Source organism: Pipistrellus hanaki (genome assembly GCF_964339955.1).
Source record: "Pipistrellus hanaki genome assembly, chromosome: 11".
NCBI classification, from domain to species: domain Eukaryota; kingdom Metazoa; phylum Chordata; class Mammalia; order Chiroptera; family Vespertilionidae; genus Pipistrellus; species Pipistrellus hanaki.
Window position 1 is genome coordinate 16,743,743 of NC_140513.1, and position 21,523 is coordinate 16,765,265.

The 21,523-nt window shown below is 44.1% G+C and overlaps 1 protein-coding gene across 6 annotated transcripts in view; it reads right to left on the bottom strand.

Annotated features, from left to right (window-relative positions):
* The window catches only part of PALM2AKAP2 (PALM2 and AKAP2 fusion), a 345,927-nt gene that overhangs the window by 181,949 nt on the left and 142,455 nt on the right, over window positions 1–21,523 (bottom strand). For all 6 annotated transcript variants that reach the window (XM_084899296.1, XM_084899292.1, XM_084899295.1 and 3 more), the window contains exons 3-4: window positions 19,517–19,597; window positions 10,650–10,780 (exon numbers count right to left, since the gene is read on the bottom strand). In XM_084899296.1, coding sequence (XP_084755422.1) covers window positions 10,650–10,780; window positions 19,517–19,597 — 212 coding nt within the window. The remainder of the gene's footprint in view (window positions 1–10,649; window positions 10,781–19,516; window positions 19,598–21,523) is intronic.

Sequence of the window (21,523 nt, forward strand, 5' to 3'; positions counted from 1 at the left end):
CCATGTGGCCACAGTCTCCTAATGGTTGCGTCATCCAATAGGAAACATTCAGCGCTAGCAATGGGGTCTGACTAGCAACTGAAGGGGCCAAGGCCAAGGCCCCCATTTTTCAGTCTAGTTCTGTCTAATGATACCCATGTGCATGGGCTCCATCTCCGTGACAGCGATTCAGCTCACCCCCCCACACAGCCCTCACAGTGCATTTCCTGCAATCCTACAATTTCCTTCTAATTCACTGAGGCAAATTCAACTTGACTTAATATCTTCTATTTTTTTTAGAAGTGGAACCATCACTGCTTTAAAAGATTCAGTTATTCAAGACAATGTGCTGTCTGCGGTCAAGTTTGCTCTCTCTTGGCGGTAAGAAACAACTCTGGGAAGGGGACCTTCTAATATCAGATGATGGGAATCACGAGTAATGGGAACATAAGTCCAGAAGCTTCAGATCTCCAAATACCCAAAGTGAAGGGACCTGGAGGAGTTGTTTCCCATTATAACTGAGTGGATAACAGGTCTCTAGAGCAGTGGTCGGCAAACTCATTGGTCAACAGAGCCAAATATCAACAGTATGACGATTGAATTTTCTTTTGAGAGCCGAAAACTGACTTCTGCGCATGGGCCACGAAGTTTAAACTGCACTGTGTGTGCGCGCCCACACGTGGTATTTTGTGGAAGAGCCACACTCAAGGGGCCAAAGAGCTGCATGTAGCTCATGAGCCGCAGTTTGCCGATCACTGCTCTAGCAGGTAGTGCATGTATCATTTCCATCTTGTGCATCTCTAACCTATCCTAACTTGGTCTCCACAAGGAGGGACTGTGCCCTGAGAGAGCCATGCTTCCCCCCTGCCTGATGCCACTAGTCGTGGCCAGGATGGTGCTGGCCAAAGGGAAAGCCGCTCAACTGTAGAATCTCCCCGCCCTTCTTTAAACCAGGAGAAACCTGCATCCCTCAGCAATGCTGGAAGTTAGTCCTGTGTGCAGGCTGAGGGCTCCACAAGCCAATCACTCTTGGATAATGTAACCATGGAGAGTCTTAGAGACCAAGTTTTACTTCTGCTTTCCCAGACCTAGACATCTCTCTGGGCCTACTCTGTCGCCTGACAAAAAATTCCTAGAGTGTCCCCAGGAGAGCAATCTTATTCTTGTGTACAGATTCAGCTGCGACATTAACTGATTTTTATCAAGATCAAAACCAAGAGCTGTGTGTGTCTGTGAGGCTCAGATGAAAATGTCGGTGTCTCAGCCCCCGGTCTGAGGGTAATCCCAGCAGATTACCCCAGGTGGGAGGCCCCAGTTGTCCGTGAAACAGCTGCTCCCAGGGAAACCGTGTCATTCTAGAGTTTTCATTTGGAGTTTGTGATTGCTTGTCAGCAATTGAGATTGCTTTTGCAGTAGCTACAGGGAAAGAATGGCAGTTCTGAGAGGGCCCTGGGGACCAGGTTTCGTTCTAGGAAGACAGCTGGCTGGCTGGGCCATTCAGAGAGCCCTGCGGTCTGCCCCAGCCACAGGTTCTTCCCTTTATTTTTATTTTTTAAAATATATTTTATTGATTTTTCACAGAGAGGAAGAGAGAGGGATAGAGAGCTAGAAAGATCGATGAGAGAGAAACATCGATCAGCTGCCTCTTGCAACCCGCCCCCCGCCCCCCCCCCCCCCAGGGTTGCCAGGGATGTGCCCACAACCAAGGTACATGCCCTTGACGGGAATAGAACCCGGGACCTTTCAGTCTGCAGGTTGATGCTTTATCCACTGGGCCAAACCTTTTTCAGCAGTTCTTCACTTTTAAAGTGAGCAGTGCGGAGAGGGGCTTAGTTAAAGACTCCCCAAGTTTATTTTTTCTACATCTGAAGATGAATGGTACAAAAGACGGCAATGACAACAGTCAAACATGTGGGCAAAAATGGGGCCTTAGGGCACATCCTCATCTCTCTGCCGTTGGGTTTGCAGCAGCAGGCTTCTCAGACTCTCTGTGGAAGGACGGAGAGTTACTCCCAACATACTACAGACTACCGTAGTACTTGTGTTTGCCCTGTACTAGTACTTGTGCTGGTACTTGTCTCAGGACACACGCAGCTCACCATTGGATGTGACAACACCCAAACTGGTCTATTCAATGAAACAGGTCCACGGCTCACCCCCTTGATTGGCACGGTGATGTCAGATTGTTATTAAAGTTTCCAAACACCTGACTGGCAACTTCTGTTCTAATCCCATCACAGCCTGGTAGTAGACAGCTGCTGGACTAGAAGTAGTCCAGGGATCATGCGTAGAACAGCACTGGGCTTGGCCATTTTAATCTAACAGGGCAAGTCCCCAAGGAGCTGAGCAGGGCATCCCTCGGACAACCTAGATGGTTTTTAAAGGTAAGCAACTGGAAAGCATGAAGTTACTTAAAAAAAATAATAACCTTCTCCCTGGCCGGTGTTGCTAAGTAGTTAGAGTATTGGCCCATGCACTGAAGGGTCTTGGGTTTGCTTTCGGTCAAAGGCATGTACCCAGGTTGCAGGTTCAATCCCTAGTCCCGGTTGGGGCACATAGGGGAGGCAACCAATTGAGTGTCTAACATAGATGTTTCTCTCTTTCAATTTCTTTCTCTCTCCCCCTTCCATTTTCTCTAAAAAAAAATCAGTTAAAAATGTCCTTGGGTGAGGATAAACAAAAAATATAAACTAATAACAATACGAGTAACAGGATCTAGGGAAATCCCTCCTAATAAATGTGCCCCAAACCTAACCCTCCTACAGCTGTGTACTGCTCTCCTCTTACCTGGACTGAAACCCCGGGTGAGAGACGCCAAGACTCCTTGAGGACTTGATGACCGAAGTTGCTTATAGGGTGGGAGAGCACAGGGGCATTTCTCTAAGTGTCCTGGGGGTGGAGGTGCCGAGCCAGCCTGCCTAAGCGTGTCTGCTCCCTGTCACAGCCTGTTCGGGTCCTCCTGGTCATAGGCCTGCAGCCGCCAGGCACTTGGCCTGTAAGAACTGCATGTTGTAAGATCGTGGTCTGTCCTCGCTGGAAAGGACCCGAGAGACCATCCACTGCCTTCAGAAAGCACAGCTGGTGAAGACTGTGCAAGAAACTACTAATATAGCCCTCGATGTTTGCAGTCCACCCAGCATAGAGAAGCTTTAGAAGTGACCACGTGACAAGCTACAGGGGCAGAAAAATACTATTTTCAAAGCTTTTTGCAGAGGGGAAACCCGAGGGAAAGCAATCAGAGGCCAAAAAGCCTGGGACCGGCTGCCAAGACAGTTGACTTTGCACAATTCCTTCAATTACAGCAATTCTTCTAAGGGCTGGAAACCGTAAGTGTTCCCCAAAGGGGGCTCTTATGAGGTCTCGGTGTATGGATGGAAGTCTCTCGCTATTTTCATAGTTCTGGGCACTTTAAACCCAATGTACCTGACCAATAAGGAGGCAATTAGAGAGAGGGAGGCAAGCAGCTTGGGAAACATCTGGTGGTGGCGGGCTCTGCCACTGAGAAACACACCCGCAATGTTGACATGCTTGAGGGCAATTCCAGTGTGCATCCCCCCTTACCTGTCCCAGCTTCCTGAGCTGACCACAGACCACAGGCATCCAGATGGCAGAGCCTGTCAAGAGCGACTTTCCTGTGTGGCTAGGGACCACAGAGCCGGTGGAAATAGCAGAGCATGTCATTTTCATCTCAAAGAAGGATCCCTGTCTTGATGAGAGCTGCTCCGGGGTGGGCCTGGGGGTTACTCTGAGAGAAAGTGAGTTCCCTGCTACATCCGGCCTTTGGGAAGAGATTATATATTGACTCCCACTCGTTGGGTTTATTGCACGTTGGGACTGTCATAAAGTCCCTGCCTGTGCAAAAGCAACACAGCACTGGATGCAGCCATGTCTTTTTAACCCGGAATTGACTTGCGTGGCTCGGCGCTTCAGGGAAGCCTCATATTTTCAAGCAACTGAAACACTTTGTCATTCTGCCCCGAGAATCATTGTTATCTTCATAAATCTTTTGGGGGTTCTATATTCTGAATCCACTCGGTGGGTCATTTTTTAAAAAGTATATATTAATATTTTATTGATTTTTTACAGAGAGGAAGGGAGAGGGATAGAGAGCTAGAAGCATTGATCAGCTGCCTCCTGCATATCCCCTACTGGGGATGTACCCGCAATCAAGGTATTCAATACATGCCCTTGACAGGAATCGAACCTGGGACTTTTCAGTCCTCAAGCCGACGCTCTATCCACTGAGCCAAACCAGTTTCGGCCTGGTGGGCCATTTTTACCTTAGTATCCACACCTGGTTCTCAATTGAGGGCTATTTCCGCCCAAGGGGACATGTGGCCATGCTTGCAGACATTTTGATGATCTTGACTAGGGGCAGGGGAGGAGGTGGTGCTAGTGGCCTCTCCTGGGTAGAGGCTGGAGATGCGGCTCAATATCCTATGACACAGCACAGCCCCCACACGAAGAGTTATCCAGTCCCAGGTGATGCTATTGAGAGAGCCTATTCTAGAAAGATGAAGGAGGAGACAGTAACAGTAGCAGTGCTCTTCCTTGCTAACAGCCTGCTGTACTTGGCACGTCACAAATGTCATGGTCGCTACAGGTTACAGCTCTTCATTATTATGCCCAGTGTACAGGGGAGGACATCAGTGCCGAAATTACATGGTTTGTCTAAGACCAAACGACTGGGAAACGCAGAACGAGGACTCAGACCAAGGTCAAACGCTAAGGTCTGGGTCCTAATCAGCATGCCGTGTCAGAATTATGTAATCACGCAGTTTCCAACAGGGATTTAGGCTGTACACATACAGTACAGCCAGGAGAGTGCACTCAGGAGCAGAGGGCTTTGGAGGGACAAAGGGATGAAGCCTAAACTGGAGCCTGCACTTCCTGAAGGACCCTAAGGGGGGCAGCCTCACCAATCACGAGGACCGCTCACAATGGCCCAGGCCCAGCCCCTTGTACATTTGGGACACTGCTTCCGGAAGGGGCATGTGTGGGGCCGGAGGAGGGAGGGGGACGTTACCTGTCCCATCCACCTGCATCCTGAGGTGACCTTCAGTGTGATTTCACTGAATATCACAGTCTCAGAAATGTTTAACTTAAAATAACTTTAAAAAAAATATATTTTTATTGCCGAAACCGGTTTGGCTCAGTGGATAGAGCATCGGTCTGCAGACTGAAGGGTCCCAGGTTCGATTCCGGTCAGGGGCATGTACAGTGGTTGCAGGCACATCCCCGGTAGGGGGTGTGCAAGAGGCAGCTGGTCGATGTTTCTCTTTCATCGACGTTTCTCGCTCTCTATCTCTCTCCATTTCTCTCTGTAAAAAATCAATTTAAAAAAATATAAAAATATATATATTTTTATTGATTTCAGAGAGGGAAAAGGAGAGACAGAAACATCAATGATGAGAGAGAATCATTGATTGGTTGTCTCTTGCACGTCCCCTACTGGGGATTGAGCCCACCGCCCGGGCATGGGCCCCCAACCAAAATCGAACCTGGGACCCTCCAGTTCCCAGGCCGATGCTCTATCCACTTAGCCAAACCAGCCAGGGCTTAAAATAACTTGTGTTGAGATTTTTTGACCATGTGCTTTGGAGTTAAGCAGAACTGAGTTCAAAGACTCACTCTTTCACTGGTGAATAGGGCCGTTTTAGGCAGCGTGTTGCTTTACATCCTAAGCCTCAGTTTTCCCAACTGTATTATGGGCATCATCATGAATCATTGCTACTTCATAGGAGTGCTAGAGGGTGAAGTGAGAAAACTAAGGAATTAATGGGGGCCAGGAAGCTAGGTCATTACCCAGAACAGAGTACGAGACCAGTAAATATTAGTCATCTAGTATATAAAGATAACATCTAGTATATCTAGTTTTATTTTGGTGAGACAAAAAGAAAGGGAAGGAGAGTAAAGTTGGAATGCCGAATGTGGCTGTGTGGGCGGGGCACAGGCTGAGGGGCACAGGTTGGAATGCCAATGTGGAGGCTCCACTCGCCGCTGAGAAAAACACAGTGCACCATGGAGTTAAAAATGGCAAACAGGAAGAACACATTACATCCTAAGCAAGTGTCCATTGCGATTCCAATGAGCATTTCTGTGGTTGCCTTTTCTAGAATAGTTATTCGTGAATGACTGTCTTCTTGGTTGCCAAAATCCCATAATATAACACACACAAGCTTAGGCCTGATTTAGACCAGTCTTATTCCCTGAGACCCAAGAATGTGGGAAAGTAGGTGAATTCTGGTCTATATCAGACACCAACGGAGGCACTCAGAGAATCTTAAATTGGAAGCAGAAATGTGCCAGCCCACTTGCATATTGAATTTTCTTTTAAAAAGTTACCCTCTCTGGCTTTGCAGCTAGGACCTCAATATTTTATTCAATGAATATTTGATGTGACATATTTTAGAACTGACAGCTGTTGAGATGAATGAGTCACCTCTGTGATGGGGCTTTGGTTTCCTGAGAGCTTACCCTCTTTCCCCCAGTCTAGCCTGCCCTCAAACCCATTTCCTTCCACAACAGTGACTTTTCTCTGCATAGGTCTATTTGTCCAGAGAAGGGAGTTCTAGCCAACCTCTCCAATGAGAGGATTTCAGAATACCAAAGCTGCAAGATCCTGAGAGAACGCTCCTTGAAGCGATGAGAATAGCAGACAGAATGAGACACTCAGCCTGTCTCAGTTTTTGAGCAAATTTTCTGCAAAGCTAGAACTAACTTCCTGGCTTTGAGACAGCTCATTCCAATTCCATTTACTACTTTACTGGGGTAATTCCAGGGCAGGGAGTGAAATCCCCCAATATTTCTCACTAATCAAAGAAAGTTATCAACACTATACCTCAAGCACTTGAATAAAACCTGATGACAGGAGAAAAGGAGCCTTAAGTGAGAAAATCACAATGCAGATGGGCCTTGTTGATTGGAGCAGACATGAAGTAGACAGAGCTAGTGTGGATCCAACTGTGTAGAATCTCCAAAAGCATCAATACGAGATTCACGTGTGGCCCCCCCAGGGACCTATCACATACCGCGATGGCGCGGACAATGGTTGACAACAGGCCCAAACTGGAAACCATCTTTTGGGCTTTCTCAATATGGTGCTTCAATGGGAAATAAGGCATACAGAAGACGTGACATTCCAACTTTTCACAAAAGAAACATTTTTAAAGCAATCTGTGTAGAGATGTTGCTTTCAGTAATTATGACTTTCCTTTAAGTCTATTTTACTTCTGGTCTCTAGAGAGCCAGGAATATAATCCATAGATGACACCACCCTGACGCTGCTCCCAGAAAAGTTGTGCAGAAGAATGACAACCTATTTATCCATTAGTATGACCAGTTCTCTCCTTCTTCTCCCACCACTCTGATGTCACCACTTCAAGGCATAGTGTCAACCAGAAGTCTTTGAAAAATGGTGGCAAAGTAGCCAGCTTTCCTGACCTGTATAATTTTTAGCCTGGTAAATCAAGGATGTTTGTAATCAAGTTCACATAGAAGCTTGCCTCCACCGTGGGGCCTATGACAGAGAGCCTGAGCTCTATGCCAGACAGACACTCTAGTCTAGTCCCAACTACAGGAGTCCCAAAGCAGGTTTTGAATTTCCTTGAGTCAAAGCACTAAAATCAACGGCCAGGGTTGTCCTGATTTATCTGTTTGTGTGAAATCGATTTTCTTATAAACACTATTTACTTCTCACTTCCCTTGGCAATGTTTAGGTATTAAAATGGGATTTTGTTTTATGATCTATTCTCTTTTTTTCCATTTACAGCAATTTTTCTTGAGCCTGACCATGCAAAAGTATTCCTTGGAACATTCTTTAGAAAGAACAAATCATAGGGCTTCTCACTTGGGTCACCAAATCCAAATTTCCTGGAATGAGGCCTGGGAGTCTGTATTTATAAAAGCTTCCCAGGTGATTGTATGCCCAGGATCTAATGGTCTAATTACATGTTTCCTTCCTTCCTTCTTTCTTTCCTTCCTGTTATAAGCACTGCATATAACAGTTTGGGAAGAGAGACAACATTCTCAGTTCCAAAGGTACTAACAATTACCATGAACATTTTGGAAGGAAACATGTCTGTAAACCTGGCTACTGGCACTATAAAGAATTTTAGAATCAGAATTAGAAAGATGGTTATGTTCTTCCTTCTTGAAGATATCTAGGAAAATAGACATATGTTTAATCCTCATGCTTTAAGCCTTTATCATATTCAGAATGGCCCAGACATAAAATATGAAGATGTGGCATACATCCTGTGTACACTTGAAGTTCTGAGTTGGGTTGCTATTATCTTTTCTTATCTAAACGAAATGACCCAAATTTCCCTTCGTCTTCCCTTGTGGACAGCCTCCCTGTTCTCTGTGTTCTGTTCTCTCTCCTGCTACTTCAGGTTCTTCAGGTGACTCTCGGTTCAACAGGGACCAAAATACCTTCAGGGCACAGCTGTACTAATATGCTTCATGGTTTGAAAAGAGTTCACGTATCTCTTTAAGAGAATCTAATTGGTTGCTGGGGAGGGACTTAGACTAGTGGACTGAAATAAAAAGATCTACAGATTAATGTTTTGCTTCACAATTCTAATGTTTTTCAATTCTGATTTCTGTTAGAATTTCTTTATTGAGTGGTTCAGCTGCATCTGATCTGTAGCCAGTTCCCAGATTCCTATTATGTAACCATCAGATTCTGAATTTCATCTCCAAGTGCACAACGCTCCTCAACCCCGAACCCTAGCCACGGTTCTTGCTATGGACACTGTGCCCAGGCCACCTGGTCCCCAGGATTTTCCAAGTTGGACTGGAGAGTAAACTCCCAGGCCTGCCCGGCCAGGCAGGGGACCCCAATGCACGGTGCATCCAGCCCCAGTTCTTTGTTCAGCACATTGCTACGGAGCACCTACTCTGCGCCAGGCCCATCTGCTGTAGTTATGTAAAACCAGTAAGAAAGAAGCAGGAAAATGTCTGTCATTTTTAACAAGGCAAAGAGATCTTGTATCATGTCACCAGTCACCTCAGCCAAAAACACCATGGACCTGTCGCTTTGAGACTTGAAAACAAACCGCTTCTCAGAACTGCCTTTTCCTCTCCAATTTATTGTCAGTATTTCCAATAACCCTTGGCTCCCTCTTCTTTACCTAAGATGCAGCAAGCTGAGCCTCTTCTGAGAAGAAACCCCTGAGGCTCAGGATTCTGAGTGGTAACATCCTGCCCCTCACCTTACAGCCTCTGGGCTTCTAGCAGGAAGCCCTTTCCTTTCCTGAGGTTGTGTGTGTGTGTGTGTATGTGTGTGTGTGTGTGTGTGTGTGTACACAGACAGGGTGGTGCAAAAGTAGGTTTACTGTTGTCGGTCGGTACACAAAACACAGTTTATTCTTGTATTATTATTTATTAATTGTTATATTATTTCCCATATGAACAACCGTAAACCTACTTCTGCCCATCCCTGTAATGAGCAAAGTTTAGCCAAGATGCTCTGAGAGCCCTTTAAAATGTTTTTATTGATTTCTAGAGAGAGAGGAAGGCAGAAGGCTAGAGACAGAAACATTGATTAGAGAGAAACATCAATCAGCTGTCACCCTCATGCTCCCTGCTGGGGATAGAGCCTGCAACCCAAGCATTTGTCCTGACTGGGAACCAAATTGGGGACCTTTTGGTTCACGGGTTGTGCTCAACCATTGAGCCTTTCTGGCCAGGCTCTGAGAGCCCCTTTAAAGGACATTAGGGCCGAAGCAAAGTAGGGACACAGATTCCAGAGCTTTCCACCTTGGATGGCACTCCTGCGGTCTCCTAGATATTGTCTTCACTCATCAGTATAAATGGCTGGTAGCAAGTTAGCTATTACCCTTTGCATTTTAAAAGAGCTTGTACCTCAGGAGAAAGAGCTGGCACTCCAGGGTGAATTTTGGGCAGAATTCGGTGGCATGGGGAGGGGAGGCGAAGGGAAAAGTTGGTTCTAATGCAGCTACACTCACCATCTCCCACCACCACCCCATATCTCTGGCTTTCTAATCTGGGACCTCTCCTGGCAACTGATCCCACGTGGAACCTACGTGGCTGCTCCTGCATCAGCCTGGCCAGCCCTCGGAAGGCACTTATCTCCCAGCCTGGAATGTTCCCAACCTGGCTGAGGGCCATACAGGAGCCCGCTCAACCTCTGAGCAGTGGAAGCAGGCAATCCACAGTTGGTTTTGGGAGTGCATTCACATAACCCATAGGGGCGCCCTCCTTTGGGGCTCCCGCACTCTTCATTTCAGTCCCAAGCCCCTTGGTTACAGTTTCCCCACATCAGATTGATCAAATAGAGCCAAGTGAAAACAGACCTACTATATAGCAGCCATAACAGCTAACAGCTTTAGCCAACGGAGGAAAAGAAAAACGCTGATAGAAAAACAATGGGGCATTTGGTGAAGGGACAAGCTGCTTACAACAGGTCATTGGTCTCTGAAGACATTACTGAACTGTATGACAGCCCAATACAGTAATTATTACTGAGAGTATAACTCTGGATTCTCTGGAAAAGTTTAAATGGTATCAATGTGCTCTTGTTTAGGAATACAATCCTAAATCGCTGGATAAAGGGCGATTGCATTGAGAAGGCCCCCTAGAGGACAGTAGTGGTCACTGCAATGTAAAAGCACAGCGTGGGGGTGCTGGGCGGGGAAACCACCTACCTCTGAATGTTATCTTCAAGTTGTTTGACTCTGAATTCATCCTCCTCAGACTGCCGCCTCCTGGCTTCCTCCTCCTCCGCAGTTCCAGCCGGCATGCCCTGCAGCAGCCATTTTTCCCGAAGCAATTTGGACTGGGGATGAGAGGAGAGAACAGACTGATGACACCTTTCAGACCACAGCACCTCCCCACTCTCAGCCTCCGGTTTAGCTGTGCCCCTAGCGTCCCCCTGAACGGCAGCTTTCACCTCCTCACTAACCGGGCTCCTTACTTCCCTCCTGCCCAATCCCCGGAGAGGGTTTTCTTTCCAAACTTCTATTATAAAACATTTTGAAAACTTAAAAAGACACACACACACAAGCAAACAGAGAAAGCTGTAAAATGAAGCCTGTGTAACCTCATTTAGATTGAACAATTATAAACGTTTTGACATGATTTCTCATATGTTTTTCACCAAAGCATTATAAAGTATATAAGGAACATCATGATATTCCACACACACATATTTCAGCATGAATTTCTTGTTTAAAAAAAGAAATTATGAATTGCGGTTGCATTATAACATTTCCTAAAATCACCCAATATTCAGTCCATCTAAAAGTCTTTTAAAAAGATTCTTCTATGCCATTCCTTTTCTTAAAAACTCTTTAATACTCCCACCCATTCTCAGAAATGGTCTCCAAGTGACATTAAAATCACACACACACACACACACACACACACACACACACACACACACCACGTACCAGTGTCCTAATACATCCTGGAGTGAAATGAAAAGTTTTTGTGTTTCAGGTCAGTTCCTGGGAAAGATGATTACTGCTTTGAGAAGGAAAAAGGAAAACAGCTCAAGAAAAAGGCATGTTGCAACTCCCTAAAATGAAGAGCAAGATGAAGAAGGTAGGTAACATAGTTTTTGGTTTGGCTTTCCATTGCATTGACCCTAGATGGCAGCTGGCAGCTATTGATGTCTGCAGAAGCTGGCCCGAGGCACTGAGGCTGAGTGTCCCAGTGGACAGGTGGGTGGTCATAGGAATGGACCACTGTGAGTATGCATGGCCACGTCTGCCTGAGGCAGGGCACACGACCAGCTCTTCCCAACAACGAAGCCTGTCGACACAGCGTAAGCATGGAGTTCCTTGGCTCCCTGACAGCACCTGTATCAGAATCTCATTTAACCTCTTACACAGGGCGAGCGAGGTTCAAGGAAAGGGTGCGCTCATACTGATTAAGAGCCAGGTCATGTATTACTCGGAGCTAATTAAATATCATTTCCAGAAATGAGGGAGTGGGCTATGTCTTTCTAAGGTTGAGGACACAAAATTCATGCTCACTGCAGTTTCCTTTCTATTGTTCTTATGAGAAAAGATATACAATTCAAGTTTTAAATTAATTTATTTTTTAAAATATATTTTTATTGATTTCAGAGAGGAAGGGGGAGAGAGAGAGATATTAATGATGAGAAAGAATCATTGATCGCTGCTACCTCCACCCCCCACCCCCCTCTGGGGATTGAGCTGCAACCTGAGTGTCCTGACCAGGAATCAAACCATGACCTCCTGTTTCATAGGTCTACCCTCAACCACTTAGCCACACTGGCGGGGCTAGACTCCCATTTTTATGTAGGATTAAGGGCTACTTGTTATGAACCTATAAGATGAGATACTAAATAGCACTAATATTTAGTAACAGTGAATTTACATCTCACTAGTGGTTCTGATTCACCATCCCACCGAGAAGTCCAGCAGCCATTCAGCACCCTGGAGACGCTGCCGGGTGCCCATGAGCAAGTGCTGATGGCTGGAAATCCATCCTTGCAGAAGGCCCTTTTGTTAGCAATGCTGTATCAGGGTGGTGGCTGGGTAGCCAAGGTTTTCCTTGGTGTTCTTCTTGCTTTTTAAAGCGAAGTCATTGTTGGTGGATATCTGTTTGCTTACTCTTCAAGTGCACAGAGAAGCATATTTATAACACTTGACCTGTAGCTTTCCAGTAATTATAGACACGAGTCTTGTTCATGTGTAAGGCATTCCTAATTGTGCTGCTGAAGTGACTGTTGACAGGAACCAACCCCTCACTCCAATATACTTCAATAATTACACAGCACTCATGGGTAACATATTTCCTGCACATAAATAGTTTTCAACTACTGCCAAGAAGAATAGAAACAAAAGTATTTAGAAATGTATGGAGCATTTTTAAATAGTATTAAGTTATGTGTTAAAACTCACAGTATAGTTTGTTTACTATGCTGCTCTCATTTCTGTGCTGAATTGCACCCCACATTCATATGTTTCATTCCTAACCCCCACTACCATGCAATGTGGCTGCATTTGGAAACAGGGCCTTTCAGGTTAAGTGAAATCAGTGGGATATGCCCTGAGCCAATATGACTGGTGTCCTTATGTGATATCTGAAGCCATGGTATTGGGGGACGATGATGATGATGATGATGATGGTGATGATTCTTCTTCTTACAGAACTCTCACTGCTTTAAATGCTTTACATACAGATTCATTAAACCTCTACAAAAGTTCTAAGAGGTAGGTGCTAATTCAGAACCTTGTTCATGGTCACACATGTAGCAGGGTGTGCATTTGAGAGTTAAAGCTAAACAACATTCTGCTATCCTGCTTCTGCTATCCTGCTTCTACTCAAGAGTCATTTCCCCCGCAAAGAGGATTTACAACATCATCAGGCATCGCTGACCTACGCCTGAATGTGGGTAACTATCTCCCAGCTTGTCTAACAGTGGGTTCCCTATTGGTGCTATCTCCCACTCATCCCCCAGCCCCTTATATTCAGGGGCTGTATCTTTTTTTTTTTTTTAAGTGAATTCTTTAAAAAATATATTTTATTGATTTTTTTACAGAGAGGAAGAGAGAGGTATAGAGAGTTAGAAACATCGATGAGAGAGAATCATCGACCAGCTGCCTCTGGCACACCCCCTACTGAAGATGTGCCTGCAACCAAGGTACGTGCCCTTGACCGGAATTGAACCTGGGACCTTTCAGTCCGCAGACCGATGCTCTATCCACTGAGCCAAACCGGGTTTGGCCAAGGGGCTGTATCTTTTATTCATCCACTTGCAATAATCAATAGACACTGAATGAATGAATGAATGAATGAATGAATCAATGAATCAATGAATCTTAGACTATTAAAAAATGCCTTAGATATCATCTGATCAAACTCCGCCCTCCACAGCTTTATTGAAGTATAATTGACATGTAAAATTGTATTTATTTAAAGTGTACAATATCATTAGTCAAATCCTTTTCATCTACAGATAAGATATCCGAGGTTAAGCATCTTTCAAAGATGACCTAGGTCACTGGTGAGGAGTGTCTGGGATGGGTGGTGAGTGGGCACTGGAAGATGAATCAAAACTAGTAAGGTTCCAATTTTTTTTTTTAATTTGTAATTTTTATATAGTCACATGCAGTAACATTTTTACTGTATAGTTCTGGCTTTGGTGTAATACATAGATAAGACTTCCTTACCCAAAGGCTATGAAATGTTTAACTGTGATTTCTTCTTATGCTTTTACTCCCAATCTCTCCTTCGCCTGTAACTGACATTGTGTTAGTGGATGATGGGTAGAATCTGAGTAACTTGAATAGAAAAAGGATTAAACATGAAGTAGGAAACAGCTGGGCTTGTTTTCTCATTCATCAGTGTGCCCCCTCCAGTCTCCTTCTCTTCCTCCCGGCTGACCAGTTTAGAGGTTTTGTTAACTGAGTCAGTCCACACAGAAGCCAACCAAGACTTCTGGTAGAAGAAACTGAGTCTTAATGAACTTTTACTCAAGCGGTTTACAGGGGGCAATGCGATGGAAAAAATGATGAGACGTGAAGTTCCTTTACGCCGTGTGTACCCTGCTGTCTGTTCCATGTTCTACAATTTGAAACTGGCCTTTCACACACGCTAATAACTGAGGAAAGTCTAAAATGAGCGCTGAAGGCTCATAAAAGGGGGACACAGTACAATATCTCTGCAGCGAGCCTCCTGATACCCCCAGGCTATGCAGCAAGTGACCTTGGTGGGCTGACAATAAATAGTTATCAGGGTCACAATTCAGTCTTTGATTCTCCCCTCCCCCCACCTTCAAATCTTGAAAGAAAAAGCTGTAGTTTTAAAAACATAATGACAATGTTCCTAGCTTGGATTAGAGGGAAACTCCAGGCAGGGTCTTCCGCTCATGGATAAATAATTCAAACGCAGCTTATGTATTGGGGGTGATATTAGCAATTTGATGGTGACAGTGCTGATTCGGGCACACAAACCTTTGTAAGTGTGACAGTCCCAAAGGAGTTCATGTGGCAATACGCACTGTGCTGGGACCTTGAACTGACCAATAAAAGAGACAAATCTCTGGCAATCCAACCAAGAGGCAAAGGGGATATTACATTCGGTCTGTTCTGACAGAATACAACAGTTGATTTATTTTTTTTAAAAAACTCACATTATCACCAGCCACATAATAAAAACAATAAAAATAAATAATCGTTTCCATGGTGTAAGAAGCCAAGACAATTTTTCGAAAGAAGAAGAATAGCTCTTGCCTTATGAGATATATTCTAATATATTAAAAAACCTAGAGGGATTAAAGGAGGATGGCATTGGCACAGGAATGGCAGATTGATGGTAGACCCTAGGATATGTGAGAAATATGTGTGCGATCAAGACTTTTAAATCAGCGAGGGAAAGAATGAATTAATTGATCAATCATGTTGAGACAACTAGCTCACCATCAGTAAAAAGTAATGTTATTCCTACCTCACACCTTACAGAAAAATAAATTCTTAATCCTAGCTGGATTGAAATGATTGAAGTAGAAGAAACATCATAGGTACGTGTCTGAAATGGAGATATTCATTCCAAGGCTAACATCAAAACCAGAAATCACAATATTAAAAGAATGTTAATGGGATTTCCTAAAATTATAAAGTTTTGTATAAGAATTTGAAAGAATCCATATTAAAAAATTTATAAAAGAAGTCAAGGTCAATGTATTTTAGATACAAATGTTAATATTATTTTATTTACAGGCTGATGAGGCATGTGAACAAGAAGAATATATCTTAATTTAATAAAATATGTTGGGGGGAAAAAGCATAGCAGGATATACTTGTGTGGGTTATATGTGGGTGGTGAGTATATAGTTATGTTCTTTCTTTATATTTTCTTGTACTTTTAAATCTCACTTTAGCAATGATTATACATTCCTTCCTTTTATAATCAGCAAAAATAATACAGCTGTTAAAACTGCTTACTGGCCCCATATGGGAGCATTTTTTGGGGGAAATTCTTACATCACACATAGTAGATACTAAATATAGCTAAGGATCTTGTAAAGAGAAATCTTAGTTTAATTTTCCCAGGACTTTAAAATACCTGGAGGTATCTAGTTACTGGGCTATAGCCGCTAATATTTCAGGATTTTATACTTTGGTTCTTCATTGCATTCTCACATTTGTTCATTGTCCATATATAAAGTAATGATATTCTATTTTGTGGAGTTATTCACTGTATAGCCCTAAATTCTATAATTAGCAAACATAATAATCAAACATACCAGTATCAAAACTACTGTCTTGTATTCTACTTATTTACTTTTACAAGAGATGCATGAATTTGTCTAAATAATTCATCTCACTGCATGAGAATAAGTATCCACAGATTATTTGATCATGAGAATTATAACTTAATAAACATGAAATCCAATTCTATTGTTCTTCTATTTAATTTAACTTTGCACCGAGAATACTTATTTCTTAGGGAAAATCTGGGGTTTTGTAAGCTGGTGAAATGAATCTTAATTACTAACGTATTTCCTGATATTATCTACATTAAGGAACTTCCAATAACTACTGTGGTATGTCTCCACATGGTCTAAATTTTCTGGAGTCCATGATCATGTACTTAGAGTAGAGAGACATGGGATGGTAATGATGGTAAATACATGTGATGATGCTAGTCGGTATCTAGACAAATTATTCAAAAGGACACATTTCATTTGAAAAAAAAAATGTCTAGGAGAAAGCAAGATTATAGAGGCAGACAGCCTGGCACTCACATTTACAGTCTTTAAGTTTTGGAGCAAATCACTTGGTCTCACAAATTTGTTTCTTTGCTTGTAAGACAAGGAGAGTAACATCTACTTTGTGGTCATTAATGAGGTGACGTATTTAAAGTAACAACCGCCTAACAGGCACTCAATAAAAAAGAAAAAAAAAGAAAAGACTATTATTGAGAAGGGACAAGAGGATGACAAGGCTGCTTGCTGCCAGGAGAACACTGGCTGAGTCTCTGCCAAGAGACTCACAGAGCAAGTACCACTTCCATGAGTGCTCGCACCTCGCAGTGAGGCTGCCAAGCTCGAAATGGAATCATCACAGGGAGGGTGACTCATGCTCTTCAAGTTGAGTCAACAGTTAGCTGATCTGAAGGAGAACATTTCTCTCTCTGGTGCCTGAAGTGATCGTATCTCTCAGTCAGGCACCACCTTCCTTAGATGAAAATAACTCAATTGTCTGGGGGCGGGGGAAGCCAGAACAAACTGGGGGAGGAGTGGTGAGGGAAGTTTCTCCTGAGTCACGGGGAGGCTAATGGACGCTCCTTGCCTAAGGGCAGACTCCACCTCACCAATGCAATGAAACTGGTACCGCCCAGGGCTGGGGTCTCTCTCCAGGGGCCACATAACCCCCCTTCAGACCTCTGAGATGTCCTTTCCCATTGTTCAAGGCTAGCAATCAGCCTCATTCTGTCTACACAGGTCTTCCCCAGGGCCAGAAAAATGCACTGGTCTCCACGTATTAAATTGCCATAGTTTCCAGTCCTCTCGCCTCCAGATTATGACAAGGTTACCTTGGTGAAAGAACGGGTTGTTTCCTTAGCCAGCCAGTGAAAATGAGCATTTTTACCAGGATAACCATTAAGAACTATCCGATTCCCTTGTTTCCAAGTACTTGAAGGAATCTCACTGTTTGCCCATAGAATAGTAAGTCATTTTAACTGCTGTTTCTGTTGATTGGGTAGATGGATGAATGGAAACATGGACAGATAGGGACATGGATGGAGGGAGGGAAGGATGAAGGGATGGATGAAAAATGGATATGTGGCATAGGAAGAGAATGTTGTCACACTGTGCTGGACGTTAGTAATAAATGAGTCATTGGATCATTATTCTAGAATGATGATGATGATAAGTTGGACAAAAGAAATTTGATATTCTCACATATGCAGATTGTCTGACTTCCTATTCAAAGAATGCAAAGGCAAAAAAAAAAAAAAAAAAAAAAAAATCACATTGACCTTAAAAAGGAGAGAGGCTGGCTGTCTAGTAAAAAAAAAACAACAAAAAACAGCCTCTCATCTTTCTGTCCTCTAATTAACAAGTTCATCTTTAACCAAGAATTCTATAGATTTTAGTATATTTTGCATTTTTTTAAATAAGGAGTTGACTGTACACTGAGCCAGAGACCCAGCTCTGTCCAGAGTGACCTTGAACAATTCACCTGGTTCTATTAAGCGTTCCTCAGCCCTCCTCTCTGTCAGGAGAGGAGGCTAACTTTAGCCCTCCATCCTCCCTCAGGAATATTCTAAGGAAGGAGCAACAGCATATAGGACATACTGCAAGCTCCTACAAAGGAAGGTCCATACATGGATGTACAGGACGAGCAGAGAGAAAGGGGCACTGTCCTCGGTATCATGCTGCTTTTCCTCCTTTTCAACTCATCCCTCTGCTTACAGCTAATGGCAGCCGGTGAATACATGAAGCAGATTTAGGTCGTGTTGCTATTTGAGATCAGCAGCCGGCTTGCTGAGGATTTACATTCTGAGGACTCATTTAGCTCCACCCTGTCTTCCAGAGAAGAATGAGACATGCCACCATGAAGGTCCTCCCACCATGAACATTCCTCAAAGGATCCAGAGCTAGCGACCCCCTGCCAGGCAGCCCCACCCTCCCGAGCAGCCCTCTGAGCGCTGTGGTTCTGCACGTGCAAAGAGGTGGCAGGAGCTCTGCCTCGGAAGCCCTGCGCAGGAAGGGCCAGCAGCAGGTCCTGGCTGGCCAGGAAGGTGCTCACGCTGCCCTGAGCCTGCAGAGAGCAACATCCGCAAGCAGGGAGCCTGTGACAGTGACAGAGCTTTCTCCTGGGCAGCAATCAATTATGATGCTTAAGTGCATGGTGTTTTCAAGAAAAAGAAATACGTAAACAGCGCCTGCTCCCTTCCCACCCCACACCCCTCTCTACCTCTGTGCCATGGAGACCCAACCAAGTCAAATCATTTAAATGCTGCCGTTTGACCAACTGCCTGTTTTAATAGAACACTTTCCAAATTGCTAAAGTAGGGGGTTGGGGAAATGAATAATCTGAAATTCACTGGGCTGCTCAGCACTCTGCTGTTATCTTCCTTTTCTCCACAGCAAGAAGGAAAGTTGCTAATATTAAAAAAAATTTTTTTTTTAAATGAGCATTCTGTTAAAGATATCTCTGAGAACCTTGAACAAACACACTTAGCACCTGTGCACCGGAGACACAGCCCGGCGCACGCCCTCGCTGCCCTGGGGAAATTCTCTCCCGGCTTCTATATATAACCGCTGCATTGCACAGGCACACTCCCCCAACCTGTCCACAGGCACGCTCTCACCGCATCCTGCTTTCAGACCCGGGGATGCTGTCACAATGCCCTGGCTTGGAGAAATTCCCAGGAAGAGCCCAGTGATGGTTTCCTGGCTGAATGAAAGAGAGCTCGTTCAGCCAGCGGCAGCGCCTTGATGCCGCCCGCCGGGGGCGGCTCTGCCCAGCTCTCTGCGGGGCGAGTGGCGTGTCTAATCAGGGAAGGGGCTCGTGGCTCGGCCGCTTACCTTGCAGTGCTGCAGCAGAAGTATCTGCTCGTCGAGCTCTTGTCGCTTGCCTTCTATTTCAGTCTGCCTCTTTCTTTTCTCCTTGAAAATAAAGAGAGAGAGAGAGAGGCTGTGAGAGAGGGTGGGTGTTGGCTCCAGGAAACTGGAAGGCAGGCAGCAGCAGCAGCAGCGGCAGCGGCAGCGGCAGCGGCAGCGCACATCTGTACAGACACTTGCAGAGATGCTGGCTGGGCATACACGCACCGTCACCTGCCCCTCCGTCGCTGGGTGTGCTGCAAATAGCAGCCTTCCCCGAACATGTCTGCTGTGGGCTCAGTGAGTGGGAGCAATTCTCCTCCCTCAGCCAAGCTATAACAATTTAATCCAGGAGAAAAGGTGGCTTCTAGACACACACACACACACACACACACACACACTCACACTCATGTTCTGTGCAGTGTTAATTTGGAGACAAAGAATTAAAATGTCTTGATAAAAAACACAGAGGCTGTTATAAAATGAAAATAGGATAGAAAAAAAAACACAGTGGGAGTTTTAGGGTAGAGTTCTTTGATCGAAATCAAATACACTTATCATACCAGGTGATTTCAAATGTCGTAGGACAAATCATCCCGTTGGACTTAACCCAATGATGCAAACTAGGTGTGTGCTCTTTCTTAAACTAGCCTTGTGCGGGCGGGGGCATCTCATGTGGGTGGGGCTCGCCGAGGTTCTGATAAATATGAACTCTGGGGTTGGTCTGCCTGCATCCAACTCCTGACTCTACCATTTGCAAACAATTTGCTCACCTCTGGCAAGTCCTTTTACCTCCTAGGTCTAAGCCTTCTCTTACATAAAGAAGAGACGATAATAGTACCCAAAGCATATGGTTGAGGCATGTGTTAAGTGAGATAATACATGTAAAGGACTTAGAACAATGCCTGGCACATAGTAAACACTCAATAAATGTTATTTGCTATTATTCTTATTGGCACATACTACTTTTAAGGAAAGCCTAAAAATTGTTTTTTTTTTGTTTTTTTTTAGTTTTTTTTTTAGGGGTGTATTTCCCTTGTATTCACAGCATACCCTTTCTATTGGAGTGCACACTTAAGACTTTTCTTCTCCATACTCTGCAAATGTAACCAATAATCATCATGTGACTGGGCATTTATCCAAGAAACCCAAAACACTAATTCAAAAATGCATCTGCATCCCCATGTTCATTGCAGCATTATTTGTAATAGTTAAGATATGGAAGCAACCGAAATATCTATTCGTAGACAAATGGGTAAAGAAGATATATTGGAATATTACTCAGCCATAAAAAGAATGAAACCCTGACATTTGTGATGGACCTAAAGGATATTGTGCTAAGTAAAATAAGTCAGACAAAGACAAATACCATAGGATTTCACTTATATGTGGAATCTGAGAAACAAAACAAATGGACAAACAGAACAGAAACAGACATATAGATACAGAGACCGCTTTGACAGTTGCCAGAAGAGAGGGGAGGTTGGGGAGCAGTGGGTGAAAAAGGAAAGGATTAAGATGTGCAAACTGTTAGTTACAAAAGTAGTCAGGTCAAGTACAGCACAGGGAATATAGCCAATAATATTACAACAACTATGTATGGTTTCAGATGAGTACAGTGATCACTTCATAAGGCCTAGTCACTAAGTTGTACACCTGAAACTAATATAATATTGTATGTCCAATGTAACTGAAAATTAAAAAAATAAAATAAACAGCACATGGATGTGATTAATTTAAGAACAGAAAGGCTTTCCCTTATGCTAGCTTACTTGTCCCATGTTTTCCTTCCAATGTGCCGAGACAGCTACTGTCCTGAATTATTTTGCCTTACTCACATATGCAGAGAGACGCCTGTTAGACCAGACAAAATGGCATCTTACAACATGACAGCCAAATCCCGGAGAAGACAATAACAGAGAAGGCTGGCTGCTGTCCTCTGTGTTAACAGAAGCTTTTATTTTATGTAGTTGCTATGTTTCTGGGTATGTG